Raw genomic sequence first — 20,306 nt, 5'->3', positions numbered from 1 at the left:
AAACAGTCGATCTCTTTTACAATACCTCTTTTTAAAACTTTATTTCTACTCGGTGCATCTTGCTTTTTTTTTTTTTTTTTTAATACTGCTTGTTCACTGGTCATGTTCCCTAATAGAATCAATGAGAGCTTTGACTGTCGTGCTCGTTACTATGTGGAATGGTTTCTGACACCTAGTACATTCTCAACAGATATTTGTTGAATCAAGTGAACGTATGAATGACAACACTCAGTGACCTTATGCTGATGTTGCCAAGAAGGAAGGCTAATGTAATGACTTCAGAGTCTTCAGACTACACATTCATTCACACACACACACACACACACACACTAAACCTCTGATCAAATACACTTGATTTACCAGCTGATTTTATTATAATCTGAAGAAATATCTAAGTTTTCCTAAGAATTCCAGGAAGAGCCTGCTTTAAATTTTATTTTGGTTAAAACCACAACTTCACATGTTAATTGCATTTAGTTTGTGTGGGCACCGGTCGGCGGTGATCTTCAGATTTCTGGATCGTCTACGTGGGAAAAGCTAGACGAAGAAGAAGTGTGCCACAGAAACGAGGATCTGAAGAAGCTCACAGTTAACTGATTTTGCTGGGTGGGAATTTCCCAAGTTCTTCCAATGAGACATTGCATTGTTCTCTAAATTCTGATGACAAAAGAGTGGTTCTTGGACAGAGAAATCCATCTGAAGTATCATTTCCATGCTTCTCATATTCTTAGAATTAGATTTGGCTGTGAATGACAAAAATTTCAAAATAAAGGCTTGAACAAAACAGAAGTTAATTTTTTTCCTATATCAAATAAGTCAAAAGTCCAAGGCTGCCGGAGTGATGCTCCATGATGTCAAGAACCAGGCTTCTTTTACCCTTATCCTTCTCTCTTCTTACTCTGAAAAGCACAGCCCCCACTCCTACATTTACCTCATAATCCAACACGGCTGTTCCGATTCCAGTCAGCACTTCTGCCTTCCAACCTGCAAGAAGGAAACCATAGAAGGAGAAAGGCATGCCTCCTGCAGATACACCTCTCCAATGTTGCACAGACCTCTATTCCTTGCGTTTCTTTGGTCAGATATGAGACCTGCAGTACGTCTAGCTTCAGGGAAGGCTGGGAGGTGTGGGTTTTTATTTTGGGAAGTCTTGGGGCTGGCTAGCTAAAATTTAGAGCTTTTGTTTCCATGAGAGAGAAGGAAGGAAAATGCTAGCCATCATATGCCACATCTCTGTGCTTTCTCTGTCAAGTAGGTCAAGTGGTTCCTAAACATCAGTGTGACTGTTGGGATATTTGCCACACTTCCATGAAATTGGCCAGCAGGGGATAATGAGCCCAGTGGTTTAAACAGTTTATTGTTCAGAGCACAACAGACAACGTGTGCGTCATATTTACATGACTCGTTGCCCACGTCCTATGGATGTCAAAGCACAGTGGACCTGGTGAATGCTGAGCACCGACTGGATCTGTGTCACAGATGAGGAACACTGAGCTTAGGAAAGTTACATCTTCTCTGGGGCTGCTGGCAACTTCTACAACCTTCTCTCCAAAGAGAGGCGTTTTCTTTACTCTGGGATGTAAGCACATTTTCTTCAGGGAGAGGGGAAAGACTTTATTACCATGGGATATTTTGAGGGATGGATATCTTCTCTATCTTTCACACTGGTCAGGAACCAAATCTGCCCTTTGACCCAGAAGGAGATACCATCTCCTTCTTCCAAGGCTGTTTCTGTGCAAAGATCCTTGAAAAGATGGTCCAAGATGGGTACAAATGCCAGGGAAAGTATGTCTCAACTTTCACCTTCTCTAAATTCTGCATACATGCATAGACTTCGTTAAATATTTAAGGGAAAACCTCAAATTTAAAAACATCCATCAGTCCAGTTAATACTCCAATTATATGTTAAATGTGATTGTTTTGGAATATGAGACTTTCTATACAGGACATGGGGAAGCCCATTTTGCAATCCTTGGCTCAACACTTACTGTAAAGATTTATAAAAGGAGACTAAGACACTAACACAGATGACTGGAAAGAGAGAATTTTATTAAAGAGAGTTCTGTTAGTGTGCTGTGATATTTCTCTTTCCTTTCCAGAAATCCCTCTCCTTCCCACTAAAACCACTAAAACACTCGTGGTTTAGTGTATCTGATTTTGGGGGTGGAGGTTAGGGATGAAGCCTAGGCCAACGTGCCGCCTGATGATTTTAAAAATAAGTGGCAGGGATATAATCCAAGGTATAGGTGGTCCACGGAAAAGTAAACGCAAAGACAAACCTTGCTCAAAATAAAAGATATTGTAATGAAAAGTATAATGAGTTTTTTGTTCTCCAGATGGTCAGGGATTTAAACATTTGGTAAGTGCAGGAGCCTCATGACTGGTCTAAAGGCCACATGTCTGGGCATCTAACATTTGTTCTGGTCCCACAACAATAAATTCTTAAGTGTTCTTAGCTCAAGCAGTTTATGTTGTTAGTGTAAGGAGTTTGAATGTGATACATGGGAAATTGGTTCTGAGTTTTGTGCTATATATAGCCTCTCCATCAGCCTGTGGAATGTATGGCTGAGATTAATGAGTTATGTCTATTTTAGAAAAGACTCTGTCCAGAACTGCTTTAATCTCATGGCCATTAGTTGGGTATAAAGGTGGTGGTGGCGTTGAGCTTCCAGAAGGGGTGATACATCTCTCATTCCCTCCGGTGTTACCATCCACAAGTGTGTGCTCCTTGGTGAGAGTTATGGGCTGGAAACGTAGACTCCTGCTTGTCCCTAGATAATGTTGACGATCTTTTTGCTGTGACTGTTGACTCAGCAGGCTTGTTTGATTTGCCCAAGTGATATCTGGTCTTTTTGTGTATCTGAACCGATCTGTTGACCTTTCTTTTTTCTTTAAACAGAAAAGCACTACATACGCTTGTTGACATTTCTTAATACTGAGGTAAGCAACCTCCCATGGGGTGGAAACGTTATAAAGAAATAGAAGCTGTCACATTTTTGTTGTCGTGTGTAAATTGGCAGAACACGTGTGTATTGGGAGACCATCCATAACAGTTTGCCTGTGATAGTCCCAATTTATACCCGTTGTCTCACTATATATACCACGAGCGCTTCTTTTCACTCTCAAAAAACTCCAGTTTGGATACTAAATTATATGGGCCTCCTCTGGAGGATTATTTGTCAATATCTACTAAAGTGGTAAATGCCCATATCCTTCGACGCGGAAATTCTGATTACAGTATGTTTTCATACAGACATATCCTTCCATGTATATAAAATGTGCACACATGTGCACACATGAAATTATTCATCACAGCATTAGTCGTAATAGCAAAAGATGGGAAACAATAACATTAACAAGTACTGATTAAATTATGACAACCCATACAAAGAAATACAATGGAGCTATTAAAACAGGTCGAGGAAGATTTGCATGTAGCAAGCAGGTGATCTCAAGATATACAAATTAAAAGTTTGACGTGGCAAGGTACATAACCGTGGCTGCTATGCTGCCATTTGAAAGGGAGAGGAACACAGGCGCACAAACACGAACACAGATGTGCTTAAAAATCTCTGAAAGAAACTGATAGCACTCGTTGTCTTTGGGGAAGAGAATCGGGTGTCTGAAGGACAGGAAGTGTGAGAGAATTTTCACTATGTATGTTATAACTTTTTTCTTTTTGATTCATATGAGTATTTAACTCTTCAAAAATAAATAAATGACATAAAAATCATGTCTCACTTAAAAAATGAATAAAGACTTAGAGATAACCAGTTTCTTAAGCAGCGTGGGATGGCACGTTTAAACAACAAACATTTATTTCCCACAGTTGTGGAGGCCACCAAATCGGAGACTGAGTCGCTTGCAGATCCACCCTTTGGTGAGGGGCCCCCATCTGGTTGGCAGATGGCCATCTTCTTGTATCCTCAGGCAGAGAGAGAGGAAGAGCAGAGGGAGAGGAAGCAAGTTGTCTCTACTGGGAAGGGCACTAATCCCATTTATAAGGGCTCTGCCCTCATGACCTAATTACTTCCCAAAGTCCTCAAATACCATCACACTGGAGATTATACTTTCAACAGAGAAATTTGGTGGGGTCAGGGGACAAACATTTCAGTCCATCATGACCAGCAAAGGAATTAAAATAGAAAGGAGAACTTTCAAATCAGCAAAAGAAAACTTGACCTATTCCTCCAGTGGAAGGCTTAAAAAGAGAAAATGAAGCAAATGGAAGTGTGGGAAGTGGAAAATATGAAATAAAATGGCAGAAATATGTACTAGCATAAAAGTTTTTATAACAAAGTAATAGGCTAAACTTACCAGTAAAAAGAAACTATCAGATTGGATTAAAATACAAGTTATACACACACACACACACACACACACACACACACACATTTGTATCTGTATAAATGTATGTTCTGCAACTTTTTTCTCTGATTTATATATTAATTTATGAAATAGGGATTTTAAAATATAATAGATATATGTACACACACACACAGACACACACACACACCACATATATACCTTCAAGAAATAAAGAATACCCATTCTTTGCTAGTATACCTGAACATTTACACAAATGGACCATATGTGCCTGGTCACAAAGCTTTGATAAATTGCAAAGAGTAAAATCGTGAAGACTGGCTTTTTAACTATAATGTAATATAGTTAGAAGTTAAAAGAAAAAGAAAGAGAACCAACAATATCCCAAATACCTTGACTTTAAATAATACACTTTTAATAACTCTTGGGTTATTGAGAAAATTACATTCCATGTAATGTAATTCCAAAATTACATTAGAACTAAACAATGATAAAAACACTAACTGTATCAAATTTATGAGACACAGCCAAAATGGTACTAATAGTACTTAAAAAATATTTCATTTTAAATGTTTTCTTTAGGAAACAAAGAACTTTGAAAACAAATAAGCCAAGGGTTCAACTCAAGAAGTTGGGAGCAGTGCAGTAAATAAAGCAAGCTCAAGTAAGGAAATAATAAAGAAAACTGGGGAGAAACAATTCAGTAGAAAACAGCACAAACACTAAAGAAGATCAGTCTTATGAATGCTGAGTCTTCACGGACAAACATCTGGCAAATGGGGAAAGACACAAATAAAATATGGAACTAGAAAGAGAGAATAAAGCAGACAATATAACTTTTAAAAACAAGGAAAGAATGTTATGAACAGGAATATGTCCGTTTTGTTGAGACCTTGATGGACTGAATTAATTTTGGAAAAATATAGAATGAGAAGAAATAGAAAGCATAACTAGGTCAATAATAGTTAAGTAAATTGAAATATAATCTACTACTTTTCCTGGCCCTTCAAATTTTAGATCCATTGTATTTATAAAAAATATTACCAAATTTTCAAGAAACAAATAATTTGCATCTTCTGTAGTTGTTACCAAAATTATAAAAACAAGGAAATTTTTTTTTACAACTCCTTGTGTAAGGCTACTGTAATCTTGATTTCAAAATAAAATAATGATGGAACAAGTAGTAAAATGGTTTATCTTAGTATGCAAGGAGAGCTTAACATCCAAAAGTTTTGCCAGTATAATTTTCCATCTTAATAGACTAGAAGGAAGCCATCGCGTAATTTTCTCAGTAGATGCAGAAAAGGCACTTGCTAAGTTCAACACTTCGTGATGAAAACAAACAAACCTCAGCACATGAGGGACAGAGAGGATTTCATAAATTTAATGATGGTTCCGACACCAAAACCCTATAACACACATAATAGGAATGGAGAAACTTTGGCTGCATTCATAATAAGCTTTGGCTAGCATGTATGTCTGCTATTAATGCTATTATTTAACACAAGCATCCCCTGATGAAGCCAAATCAGAACCAAATTCAGAGCCAAATCAATAAAAATTTCAGCTGGAATATGGAAGAATAAATGTGCATAACAGATAAGTACACTTCGGGAAAAATAAGAGAAGAAGGGGGACTTGCCAACTTGATATTAAGATACATTACCAAACCATACTGTGATATTAATAAATGCAGCAGGATAATGACACAAAAGGAGGCATAATAGAATAAACCAATGGAATAAAAATTAAATCTCAGAGACAGACTCAAATATAAATGGCAATTTGGAAAACTGTACATGTGGTACCAAAAGTCAAAGGGGTGTCTCTTATTATGCATTTCTGAGAAGGAGTCATTTCATCTCAGCTGAGAAAGTTCTGACATAAAAAGTCAATGAAGAAAAGTCTTTGTCCATGTTGTTGAAAAACTGACTCATGACATGAAGAGAGGAGAGACAGAAAAACAAAAACAAAAACAACTCTGAGTCAGTACTCTATCCCACCCACAAAGAGATACAGATAGATTAAAGATCCAAATGTGAAAGATAAAACCAGTGATGATGAAAGGAGAGAATATTTTTGTAACTTAGAGATGAGGAAGGACTTCTTAAACAAGACACTAAGAGTACAAACCACAAAAATTTTAAAAGATCGATCTTTATTACATCAGAATTATTTTTTTTCTCAAGGAAGAACACCAGTTGACGACTGATGGTGATAGATTAGTGACTGAGAAAGGCATATGGCTGACATCTAGACTATACAAGTTATGCCTGCAAGTCAACATGGAAAGACAGGAGTCCTAGTAGAAAAATAGGCAAAGGATATAACGAACTATTGACAGCATGGGAAATCTAAGTGGCATAAGTGTCTAAAGAGATATTCAAACTCAGTGGTCACAAGAGAAATGCAAAATAAAAACAGCAAAGGCATACTTTTTTCAAACTGACCAGATTGACAAAGAATCAGACATTTAGAAGATGCCAGGTACTGGGGATGCTCAGCAACAGGAACTATTTGGCCCTTTTGGTAGGGTTGTGGGCTAGTACAAGCCTTTCTAGTGGGCAATCTGGCAGTAGTTTGTGCAGTTAAGAATGCATGTTCCTTAGGATCTAGGATCCCACCCCTCTATCCAAGACAAATTCTCACACAGGTCTCTAAGGGGACAAGGAGGAAGGTGTTTCTTGCAGAATTGTTTGGGGTGGAGGAAAGTTAGAGACAGCCGAGGTGTCCATCACTGGGGAATGGAGAAATCAAATATGGTGGAGTAGTCCACACCAGTTAGGAAAGCAAAGAACTAGATGTACATTCACAGCATGGTTAGATCCTAAGGATATGGTCAAAGGAAAAGTTAGAAACTGTGAAATCTATAGTCCATCTATGTTCTATAGTAATACTATACCACAACATCACTCATATCCACGAAAAGTACATACAAGCACCAATATTTCCATACATTCTAAAAATCCAAGGCTAGGGGTGCCTGGCTGGGTGGCTCAGTTGGTTAAGCGTCAGACTTCGGCTCAGGTCATGATCTTGAAGTTTGTGGGTTTGCCCCCCGAAAGTCAGGCTCTGTGCTGACAGCTCGGAGCCTGGATCCTGCTTCAGATTCTGTGTCTCCCTCTCTCTCTGCTCCTCCCTCACCCACGCTCTGTCTCTTTCAAAAATAAATAAACATTAAAAAATTAAAAAAAATAAAAATCCAAGGCTAAGTATTAAACACAAGGATGATACCTCCGGGGGAAGGGAGTAGAGGTAGGGAATGAAGATGAAAAAGAATGAATAAATTAAACAAGACAGGACCTTGTAGGTTTTGATTATGTGCCATGAATTCATAGATTATGATTAACTCAGCTCTCCGCATATGAGGTTAAATAAAAGAGATTGATAACCTGCAGTGGTTGGGAAATCTTCACCTTCCAAACCGGTGAAGGTCAGCTCTAAGTGTACCATATACACAACTTGCAACATGGTGGACCTTTCTGTGGCCATTCACAATATCTCAATGGTCTGCACACTGCATTCTTGGATGCTCCTTCTAGACCTGCACCGGGGTCCAAAGCAATTTTTTTTAGGACTCAGCACCACCCTTGTTATAAGAGCAACACATTATATTCCACACACATTTAACAAGAAGACAGCTTAAAAATCACCTACAAAATTTATATAACAACCATTGGGAGTTTTTATCTTAGTGCATAGAGAAATGTTCTCTTTTTTGCCAGAATAATATTTTTAAAAGAAGGCATTAGTGTTTTTCTCTGAAGTAACTGAAAATTAAGTGTGCTCTAAAACCCAGGTCTGGGGCATTTTTATGTGGGACTAGCTGTCATTGTTTGCTTTTATTTATGGCATGCCTGTTATATGGCAGTTGCCATCACATCCGTTGCTGTCCTTAGGATGCCAACAACATCAATGGATGAAATGATGCTTGTGACGCAGTCCTGGGGCTGAAGAAAACTCTTCATCTCATGTCTACCGTGCTAAAAAAAATATTGACATTAGATAAAGGATAGATTCTCCTGAGGGTGGAAGTCAGGGTTTGCCCTTTCAGGTTCAACAACATTGATCTTCCAGTTTACCGTAGGAAATTCCAATCAGACACTCAAAGACTCCTTTTGGACCGAAGTCACATTTAATTATGTCTATATTCTTAGCAGCCAGTAGAAAGCCTGGCACGTCATAGAGGCTCAAGGAACCCTAAACAACAACCCTTAAAACCCCCATTTTGAAGACGAAGAAACTGAGGCATGGATTTGTCCAAAGCTACATAGCATGGCTAATCAGTGATGGAACCAGGAGTTAGTCCATTTGTTTTGGATCTCAAATAGGAGATTTTTTTTTTTTTTTTTTTTTTTTTTTTTGGCCGATGTTTGATCATTCTGTCACAGCATGGTGGGATAGGAGGGGGTGGATCTCTAGCAACCTCTATTATTGGCTTGTTTTCTCTCCTGGGTAAATATTAGGCAGGCCCTCGAGGCCTTGTTGCCCCTGATTTTTTCACATCTCTTCTGAACCTCTGACGTGGCTGTGTCCTCGTTATTTTGTTTTCCCGCTGGCAACGAATGCTTCATCTCAGATTCCTGCTCTGAAAATATGGCAGTGAATGACATCTTCCTGCTCATTTGAAGGAGTCCAGTCTCCAGTACCCACCAGCTCTGTCCTAGCCCGTCTCCTTGTTTTATATTCTTCAGAAGGCTTAGCTCTGCCTAAATTTATTTATTAACGTATTCTCTGTCTGGCTCACAGAAAGGCAGCTTGGCCGGGGAGGCGGGGGGGCCTCTGTTTCATGCACTGCTTCACCCTCAGTGCGGAGAATACCTTCCCACACACAGTACAGGTGTTCGATGATTATTTGTGGTCACATACTTTTAAACAGGATCTTCCATTTATTGAGGGTTCAACTCTATGGCGAGAACTGTACTCAGTGCGTAATACGGTACCTCGTTCTCATTCTTACTCCTATTCTCACCGCATCCCGGCCAGGTGGCTCTCCCACTCTCCTTTGGGCGCTCCCGGCCCTTGCGTGAACAGCTCGAGGGCGTGCGAATGCATTTCTGAAGTCCCAGCACAGAAAGTCTTGCTTTCTGAAGTCCCAGCACAGAAAGATGGTTGGCTTAATGGTGAATAGAAAGGACCCCGCCCCCCACCAATGTAAATCTAAATTAAGATCCTGGCTGTGCTCCTATGGGGAGGGGGGTTGGGGAAGAAAGGATTATTTCTTGCAGGTTTTGTCATCAGGGGATCGCGGGGTTGTTCGCACTGCACAGAACCCGCTTCCCGTGCTCTTGCGTCCTGGAGGTGCCAACCCTGTCTCATCGCCAGCGCGGAGGCGGCCCCGCGCCCCACCGAGGGCCGGCAGCCAAGTCCTGCCTCCCCGCATCCGCCACACCCTCCCCTCTGGGCGGTCGGGCCAGGTGACCCGGAGCCCACTACGTCAGGACAACGCCCACCTGGGGCTTCACTGTGGCCGGTACGTGGCAGGGGACATCCTTGCAATCTCTCCTCTCCTCCTAACGCCAGGTTAAAAACCTCAGGAGCAGCACTTGCTGTTTGCGAAACCGCCTGCCACCGACGCCCCGGAGTTAGACGCCTCACTCGCACGGGGAGCCAGCATGTCGGCTGTGGTCCTGGAAAACCGAGGTTTTGGCAGGAAACTCTCTGACGGACAGGTGAGCCGGGGCTGGCCTCAGGGAGGGAGGGACGTCTGGTCCCCGGTAGGAAAGGGTCTGAGGAATGTTGTTCTTTCCTACTCTCTTAAGCTCACGGAGAATTTGAAGAATGATGGAAACGTCCAGGAAGGCAACAGATAACACGTGTCCTCAAGGACCGTTCCCTAGGGAAGGACATCTGTCCTGTGTGGCTTTCAGGGAAAGAGCACTGCTTTAGGAGATGGGGATCTGGCTTCCAGAGCTGCCCCCAGTAGCTGTGTGTCTTTTGACAAGTCACTGGCCCTCTCTGTTGCCTGCTTTCTCTTTCCTACAGTGAAGGGGCTGGTTCTCAATGATCCGGTATGGGAGATGGGATTCTTCTAGATCTGCTCTCCTGTGATGTTTATGTAGCGCTCTCAGCCAACTTTCAAAATGGCAACGTTGTAAGAAATTGTATTCTTTTTTTCACCTTTGGGAGAAAAGGAGGCATGAAGAAGTCTTGGACTTACTCAGACCTGGGGAAGGAGAAAAATTAAACAGAGAGGGAAATGAACAGGACTTAGCCTTGGACTTGGAATGTGAGAGAACCCTAAACGTGACTTGGGGATAATACTCAGGGTGCATTCTGTTCTTCGGGACCCGTTGCCTTTCTCTTGAGGTGAAAAATGGCAGCATACATTCTTGAATTGACTTATCACACTTGCAGACTCTGGGGTTCAGACGTAAAGCCCAGCCCTGGGAGATAACGTGAGCTTACAGACAGCTGTCATTTACAAGATCAATGAGACCCGTCTAGAGAACAGAAGCTGGAGGGGAGAGGATAGTTGATGTTTTAGCATAATTAGAGAGACCACAGAACTTTGGACTGACTTTTTTTTTTTTTTTTTTTTTTTTTTTGAGTCCAGTGAGAAAGACTTCCTTTGGAAAGGTAGCACTTGGGAGACAGTTTGTGTTGAGGAGGGACAGTGTGGTTGTCAGACGGATCACAGAATAGATTCTGGCCCGGTCATCATTCAGTCCTGGTGTTTCTGGCAGTGGGGCCCCTACAACCATGGGAGGAAGTTAGGGGCTATGATCTGGTTAGGGAGCCATGGGGGCTTAAAGCTTTCTTCATAGAACACTTAGAAGATTGAGAACCACAGATGATCGCTCTTGATGACTGGGGGGTAAAAAGTGAGAGTTTACAGCATGTCTTACCTTTGCATGGAAAGCAGGGTATTTAACTTTGCAAAGCTGCAGGTTTATTCATTTGAAAAATTAGGATAAAAATACCCATGTCCTAGGGTTAGGATGAGAATGAAATGAAATAGTGTCTGTCAAGCTTTTAGCACAGTTCCTGGAACACCGTGTCTAGCCAGAACCGACTGACGTGTTCCACAAACTGGGTATGGAACATTGGCAAGAGACACAGGCACTGAGTCAAGCACAGTGGTTGGTATGGCTACACCATGGAAGGATGCTGGACGTGGAGTCAGCGGACATGGGCTCTTGTCTTTGGTTTACTGAAGCTGTGTATCGGGGAAGTCGTCTAACTGGGGCAAAGAGGCTCAGTTTGGTATTTGTAAAACTGAGGGCGGGGCAGTTGGACCGCAATAGTCTCAAGCATTCCTTCCAGCTCTGAAAGTCTGCAAGAAAGACCTACTTTCTGCCCTCTCGAAGCTCCCGACCCAGATGAACAGCACGTGCTGGACGTAATGCTGACATAAGGCTGGAGAGCATGTGATGTGTGAAGTGCTCTACCCACGCCACAGGGACAACAACCCTGCAGGAGATGTTCGGCTCATTCATTCACCCAGTAGACCTATTGTGCACCTACTCTGTGCCAGGCGCAGTGGAATTTCTGCGCTAGTGAAACTTACATTCTAGTGGAGGACAAAAGTAATACGAAACTAACCAAATGAACAAATAATTTCGTGTAGGGGAAAGAGCTGTGAAGGAAAATAGAACAGGGCAGTGGAATACGGGATAAGAGGAACTCAGAAATCATAGCTCTGAATGGTGAAGCCAGTGTTCAAATGTAGATCACACTTCAACACCCTGGGCGCTCGCTGCCACACTTCTTCCTCCTGTAGAAACACGCTGGAATATGGGGTGTAGTGTGTCCATGGCAGGATGTCTGCATCCTTTTTTCTGGTTGTCTTACACTGTGCCTGTGTATACATATAATCACACTTGCAAATACAGGCCTCCTACCATGACACTAAGATTGAAGGTGCCCTTAGAATACCTTGCTAAAGAGTATTATTGTTTGCAATTTTGAAAAATGCTCTTTTCCAAGGAAAACGGAATGCATTTGTTAGATACAACCATAGGGAATATATTTCTGCTGTTAAATGTATTGCCCAGCGATCAAAACTCTTTCCATCCTGGGCGCTAGTAAAGTTCATTTTCCCTGCACTATTTCTTCCTATCTGGTGTCTGAGCTACTTTTCTCTACCTTTGCCCATCCCGGGTCTACATGCATTTCTAAGCCAACTCATATGCTTTTGGGAAACAAATAAGGCATGGATGATGAGCCAATACAAATATATTCTGGGAGAGACTTGCCCAAGGTCCCATGCTGGATCCACATAGTGATGTTGGAATCAGAATCTACCCAAGGCCACCTTATTTCACAAACTCCCTTGAGCTTCTTTTCATTTAAAGTCCCTCAAGTTTTGCAAAGGGAAGCTATATGTTGTCTCCCTCGGGTCTGTCACTGGGAGGCAGAATACGGATTTCGGAACTGTTGGACTCATGTTCAAATCCAGGCTCTGCCACCATTGGCGGGCTGTCCTTGGACAATCCACTTAAGCTGGCAGAGTCTGTGTCCTCCTTTGCAAAATAACATCACCCACCTCATGGGGCTATTGTGAAGACCAGATGAGCTACTACTTGTAGACTCTTATAACAGTACTAGCTGCTGGCAATGATGATGCTTATTAACTATAAAAATCACCAAGTATGGCTCCTGGCACATAGTGGGGGTTCATTCAATGCCACATCCTACTATTAATATTAATAACAATAAAGAGTAGTACCTTTCCATATGGAAAATGTGAATTTGCAGACATATTTGGGAAAAGTCATAATTAAAAAAATTGGGCTGTATATTTATCAGTGGTTTCAAAATCTTCCACGGTTAAGAATCATCTGGGACCTTTTGAAAATGCAGATTCTAAGATCCTACCCCACATACTCAGATGTGATGGGCTAGGGCAGGGCCCAGGAATCTGCATTTGAACAAAGACTCCCCAGGTAATTTTGGAATGGAGAAAAAAGGAACACTCATTGACAATCTGATCTAGAAAGTGAACCGGGGGAAAGAAGAAAGTGAAGGGGGCAGGTGTGGATTAGAATGGGCTGTCAGGAATGATATTGGATAACTGGTCTGCAAGACACAGAGGCCTTAATGTGGACATAATGCACATAGCAGAAGGAATTGTACAGAATGATACTTAGGAACCTGGGTTTTTGACCTGCTACCCACCACCTGTGTGACTTCAGAGGAGTCATACCTTTCTCTCTCTAGCCCATAGTTTCCCCATCTGCAAAATAAGGGGGTGGAACTAGATCAACTCTAAAGACAGGGCCAGCTCTGCCAGTCGAGTCCCACATGGACATCAGAAGCCAAATGGAACGCATAGGTCAAGGAGGGATTATTCACTTCAGCTGGGGAGGACAGAGGTCTTCCGACAGAAGTGAGACCCAAGAGGGCTTTAGAGGCAGACTTAGATATTTGAAAGGGGAGCGTGGAGACTGGGGTAGAGCATCTGTTCTAATGAGCTGAAAAGGCAAGAAGAAAGATGATTTGCTAGAGAGGCAGTTCCTGAGGGCGGCCTCGGGAGATAAGGTACCAAGGAACTCTTGAATATCAGAAAGAGGTATTTTCTCCTGCTGGCCTTTGGAGCCTTTGGGGAATTCTGAGTAGTAGAAGGACACAAGCAAAATTCTGTTAGAACCAGACTGATACAGATCACTAAGGCTGGATCACAGCGGTGGCAGTAGAACAAAAGAAGGACCTGACCCCAAGGGTCACTTCTAGAGGTCAGGTGGGACTTGGACATGTACAGGAGCGGGAAGGTGGTGGTGACAGAGTTTTGAGCCCAGGTGCCTTCAGGTCTGAATTGTCCCAGTTATGGGTGGCACCTGTTGAGATATATCTGGAATGTGTTATTTTCTTGGAGGCCAACAGAAGAGAACGTTGCCAAGTGAACCAGAAATGGAAATCTTTTGTCATTTCAAAGAAATCAGAAAAGACTAAGGACTCAGTGTTCTCTGGGAGGAAGAAGATGTATATCAGACACTCCTCTGCATGTCTGTGGCGGGGTTTAAAAGAGGGAGAGGCAGGATAGAGTCTTACAAGAAGCCGTGATTCATGGATGAATGCTGGGCTCAAATGGCGTGGGGTCTCACCCTGGCTCCATTGCTGACTGTATATCTCTGAGATTTCATTTTGTCATCAGTAAAAGCAGACACCTGCTGGATAATAAAACCTGCCTCCTAATGGTATCAAAATTAAATGAGATAATCCAAATCAAGTGCCTATTATAATGCCTGGGACATTACAGGCTCTTAATAAATGGTAGATTAACTCTACTGGAATTTTTTAAAAAGACAAAACAAATGTTTTTTAAGAAAGATAATATCATGGTCCATATAGGGATATATAACGGTTCAGTCTTACAGTTCATTTGAAGCCCTCTCTAATTACACCTGCTGATAATTTAGAGCCTGGGTTATTGACCTGCTACCCAACACCTGTGTGGCTTTAGAGGCATTGCACCTTTCTCTCTCTGGCCCACAGTTTCCCCATCTGCAAAATAAGGGGGTGGTTTCCCCACCTCTGTGAGGCTCTGGGAAAATCTGAAATTTCTGAATGAAAAGAATTTCATCCTAAAGGTCATCAATATTCATGCAAGGGTTATTATGCTGTCACTGGTAGAGTCTGCCCAACACAGCCGTCTCATTGAGATGATGTAACATCCATCCCACCAATTTCATTAACTTGCTTATAAGAGAGTAATTGTTCTGCATGGTTTTTCCTTCATAGTTTGGGGTATGTGCTATTTAGTGTCGGTACACATGGAGCTTTGTATATTATTATTGCAAAACTTTATAATTTTTAAAGGTTTCAGCTAACCCTGAGACGCCAACCCTAATCCCACATTAGTTTGCTGACATGTGCATGTAGAAAGTGCTAGATCCTTGAGAAGCTTTGCTATATAGTTTAGGACATCCCTCTTCTGGTAGGTTATTTGTGTTTCTTTTATGCATTTTGTGACTTTTTCAGTAATTGGATATCATAGATCCCAACATACAGGACAACGCTTTCCTGAGCATAATGCTTCCCTGGGATCTTTGCCAAGGCTAAAGAGTCATTCTTGTGTATTTACAATATTTCCATCATTAAAAAAATTTTATTGTTATTTATTTTATTTTAGAGAGAGTGTGTGTGAGAACAGAGTATAGGGGCAGAGGGAGAGGGAGAGGGAGAGAGAGAGAGAGAGAGAGAGAGAATCCCAAGCAGGCTCTGTGTTCAGCACGGAGCCTGACATGGGGCTTAATCCCATGACCCTGGGATCATGACCTGAGTTGAAATCAAGAGTTGGACGCTCAACCAACTGATCCACCCAGGTGCCCCGTATTTCCATCATTTTTATATGTAAACTGTTTTATCTTTTTTTTTCATCATGTGAATATTGCTTTGACAGGGTTTATTATTAGCATGATTTTCCAGATAAGGAAACTAAAAAGGCCAAGCTATTGCCCAAAGTGTTTCAGTTGATAACTGGAAGACAGAGGGCTCCAACCGAGGTCTTTGGTCTCAACCACCCATTTTTCGAACTTTCCACACCGTATTTTTCAGTGTTTTTCTGGACACTTTTTGAATTGTATTATACTACCTCTAAGGCTCTTTGTGTTATGTGTCTATTAAGCCAAATATAGAGCTCCTGAAGGATGGGAATTGTTTTATTCATTTTTGTATCTCAGAGCCCTAGTAGTGCCTGGCACTTGGTAGATGCTCATTAAAAGGTACTGGGTCTATAGGGTGACTGGTGATATCAGTGAATAATGAGAGTTTTCTAAAAGTGAATCCTGACCTAGGAGCATCATTGTAAATATCACTCCCCTTGACTTACATATTTTCTACCAGAAATCATATACTTACTGTGTAGAATATATGTAACTCATCGCATTCCAAGCCTTAACTAGAAGAGAGGGTTTATGCCGGCCTCTTGCTTGCAGATTTCATAGGAAAACATTTTAACCGGGAGCACTTCATCTTGTAGGAAACAAGCTATATTGAAGACAATTCCAATCAAGATGGTGCCATATCACTGATCTTCTCACTCAAGGAAGAAGTTGGTGCCCTGGCCAAGGTCTTGCGCTTGTTTGAGGTAAGTATTCATTTCCGCCTTGGATAATGCAGAGCAGCCTTCTGTGTTATTTCCTAGTTGGATGCAGCGAAAAGAACATGGGATCTGGAATTGGAAGACTTGCTTTTCAGCTCAGGCGCTCACGTTAACCAACTATGAGACCTTAGTGACGTCTTTCATTCTCCCTGGGCTTCAGTTTCTCCGTTCATAGTCAGAATCGTTCAGAATCACTGGTTGCACACACGGGAAGCTGGCCCTGATTTCAGACTTCTTTTACCGAGCTTTCCTTGAATGAATTACTATCTTCTCAGTGTTCCCAAAGCACTTTACTTTTAACCGCAGCACGTATTTGCCTGGTTATGCATGCACATTTTCTGTCCGGGCCTGTTTCTTCAGGCAGGGAACCTTGGCTCAGCCATCTTATATCCTCTACAGACCAGTGTTATATATATTAAATGTTCAATTAAGAGTGAAATTAAATTTAAATACAAGCAAAGTCAATTAGGCTTTATTTTTTTCTTAAAAATTTTTTTTGCCCTGGATTTTAAGAAGGAATGTTTTTGAACCAATTAAACTTTTACCCCAGGTAAATTTTATTCTTTAATAAAATTATATCTGGTGACTGAATACATAAGTAAATGGGGTACAGACACATGTCCATGCAGAAGATTTCAAATAATCTAAATAGATATTCTGTACTTACAGAAGAAGAGTATATGCACTCTTTAAATGTGAGTGGCACAGTGTGACTTTCTTCCAAACCAGATGGGATGGAAAGGGTGTGGGAAGCCCAACAAACAGTAGCTCAGCCAGGTAATCAAGGTCAATACCAGCAATGATGAGTCATGTAGATCGTATGAACCTCTGATACGACATGATGAAAATGACACTTTACCTCTGTGGTCTTCCTCCCCTAAAATCATAACCCAGTCTAGCTATGAGAAAAACGTCACACAACTCAGTTAAAGGACATCGTACAAAATACCTGACCCATACTTCTCAAAACTGTCAAGGTCATCAAAAATAAGAAGCGTCTGAGGAATTGTCACAATCAAGGGGAGCCTAGAGGAATGTAACATCTAAATGTAATGTGGTGTCTGGAATGAGATCCTACTGCAGAAAAAAGGACATTAGATACAAAGTAAAAAAATTCAAATACATTATGGTCTTTAGTTTATGAAAAGGCGTAAGTGTTGGGCGCCCGGGTGGCTCAGTTGGTTGAACGACCAACTTGGGCTCAGGTCATGATCTCATGGTTTGTGAGTTCGAGCCCTGCCTCGGGCTCTGTGCTGACAGCTCGGAGCCTGGAGGCTGCTTCGGATTCTGGGTCTCCCTCTCTCTCTCTGCCCCTCCCCCATTCATGCTCTGTCTCTCTCTCTCAGAAATAAATAAATGTAAAAAAAAAATTTTTTTTTAAAGAAAATGCATAAGTGTTAATGCATTAACTCTGACACATTCCACACTAACACAAGATGCTAATAATAGGGGGGTCTGGGTACAGAGTGTGTGGAAATTTTTCATACTATCCTTTCAATTTTTCTATAAATCTAAAATCTACCTAAAAAGTAGGGTCTATTTTTAAAAATACTGAACTTGGCTATCCAAAGGAGACAGGGGTGGGTTGGGGAGGGGAAGGTCTGCCTGAGTGAGAGCAAGAAATGAGAAAGAACAGAGAAGAGAGACTGAGTACTTTCTGAATGACAAACTGTTCACGAGAAAGAATGTATCTGTAAAATGCTCCTATGCAACATTTTAGCCTTTGTATTATATAGTTAATCAGCATTTTCCCCTTGAGAGGTCAGGCCTTAATCAGTTAATAAATTAAATAATAGCAAATTAACAGGATGTTTTCAACCTAATTAATAAACCACAAGTAACTAAATTACCAGGACTAGATAAAATACACCCAAAGGGTCTGTGTGTGTGTGTGTGTGTGTGTGTACTCTGGGTGAACTTTTTAAAGCATTATCCCAAGTCTCAACTTCCATGGTCAGTAAGTGGTATTATTCTACACATTCACAGAGGAGGAAACAGAGGTCTCTCTATCAGTGATTGGTGAAGGGTTTTTGTTGCTGTTATTGTTAGTGTGTGTTGATTTTTTTTCCCAAATATATTTCAGAAGCTGCTCTAGACATTGTATAGGCCAGCATGCCTTCTACCCTTCTTTTTTTTTTTTTTTAATTTTTTTTTTTAACATTTTATTTATTTTTGAGACAGGGAGAGACGGAGCATGAACAGGGGAGGGTCAGAGAGAGGGAGACACAGAATCTGAAACAGGCTCCAGGCTCTGAGCTGTCACCACAGAGCCCGACGCGGGGCTCGAACTCACGGACCGTGAGATCATGACCTGAGCCGAAGTCGGCTGCTTAACCGACTGAGCCACCCAGGCGCCCCGCCTTCTACCCTTAACAGCCTGGCAAAACGCACAGTTAAGTTAGAATCATTCAAAGTGTTGAGGGAAGATAGAAAGTCAAATTCTAGTGTCCGTGGAACCACAGTATGTGACAAACCAGACACGGAGCGGGCGGGATTTGGGTCCCATTCAATTTGGTGGAGGAGGTATTACTCCATTTTATGCATGGAGGAGCTGAGGTTCTGAGAGGCTAATTTGTTCAAGATCACGCAGCTAATGTGTAGTGATGATGGGAGACGGGATCCCGGTTTTCAAAGCCGTGAGCTTTCCCTAGAGCCCCACACCTCTGCCAAATACAGCTGTCCCTGCCATCTGAATACCTCTGGAGGGTTTTTTTAATGCAGATATCCTGGCGCCATCTATGGGGACAGGGATGCTTTCCTATTCTTTGGGGAAAGGGATCTGTCACCAAGTATTCTTTTTTTTTTTTTTTAATGTTTCTTATTTATTTTTGAGAGACAGTGAGAAAGCTCAAGCTGGGGAGGGGCAGAGAGAGGGGCCGGGGACAGAAGATCTGAAGCAGGCTCTGTGCTCATAGCAGAGAGCCCGATGTGGGGCTGGAACTCATGAACCTCGAGATCATGACCTGAGAGGAAGTTGGACGCTTAACTGACTGAGTCACCCAGGCGCCCCACCAAGTATTCTTTCTTTCTTTCAAATTGAACCATGTATCAAAGTGCAAAAAAAAAAAAAAAAAAATAAATAAATAAATAAATAACTATCCATATTGCCCTCATCTGTGTCAACCACTGTTAAAATTTTGCCAAGTTCATTTTCATTTTTTCATGTTTGATTATGGTTTCAAAAATTACAAATTAACATACTGTTTCTTAAAAAAAGAAATACAATGTTAAAGATACTGCTGTAGTCCTTTCTGATTTCTCCTCAATCCCGTCACGCTGCAAACTTCCTGGCCAAGGCAGCATGAAAATGAGTTTAGTATACTTCTTCCCATATTTCAGTCCTTTAAAAAATGATATTGATACTAACAGCTACTCCCCTGTGCACACGGTTTTGCAGCCTCTTTGGGTCAGGTGAGTAGAGCCGTCAAAAGCATGGACTCTGGAGAGACAGAGCTGTGACTCTGGGAAAGTCGCTTGACATGTCTGTGCTTTGGTTCCTCATAATAATGATAGTATCTGCTTGAAATAGTAGATCTGAGTATCAAACAACTTAATGCATGTAAAACCCTCAGAGTAGATACACATTAAGTGTCCAAGAAGAATTGCTACATATATTTTTTCTGAATGCAGTGTTTTCGAGATTTATACAAATTAAGTTAGAAACTTCTGAAGAGTTGTTCTTAAAATGCACGGACCATATTTTATTTATCCAGACCCTGATTTTTTACATCTATGGTGTTTCCTATTTTCTGAAGTCACAGACAATTCTGCAGTACTTTGTTCTCTTTCTTTTGTATGCAATGTGCAAATATTTCTCGAGGGTAGATAGCAAGAATTTTGATTGCTGGTCCTAGGTCATGGACATTTTTAGTTTTAAAAGAAACTACTAAGTCGTTCTCCAAATGTTCTTTAACAATTTATGCTCCCATTAGTT

The 20,306-nt window shown here is 41.4% G+C and overlaps 1 protein-coding gene across 1 annotated transcript in view; it reads left to right on the top strand.

The window, feature by feature from the left end:
- Positions 1-9,941: 9,941 nt before the first annotated feature.
- PAH (phenylalanine hydroxylase) overlaps positions 9,942-20,306 on the top strand; it is a 70,740-nt gene continuing 60,375 nt past the window's right edge. Inside the window, exons 1-2 of the mRNA XM_007085673.3 lie at positions 9,942-9,998; positions 16,250-16,357. Of these exons, the coding sequence (XP_007085735.1) occupies positions 9,942-9,998; positions 16,250-16,357 (165 nt within the window). The remainder of the gene's footprint in view (positions 9,999-16,249; positions 16,358-20,306) is intronic.

Source organism: Panthera tigris, chromosome B4 (genome assembly GCF_018350195.1).
Source record: "Panthera tigris isolate Pti1 chromosome B4, P.tigris_Pti1_mat1.1, whole genome shotgun sequence".
Classification (NCBI taxonomy): domain Eukaryota; kingdom Metazoa; phylum Chordata; class Mammalia; order Carnivora; family Felidae; genus Panthera; species Panthera tigris.
This window is presented reverse-complemented; position numbering and strand designations above follow the sequence as displayed.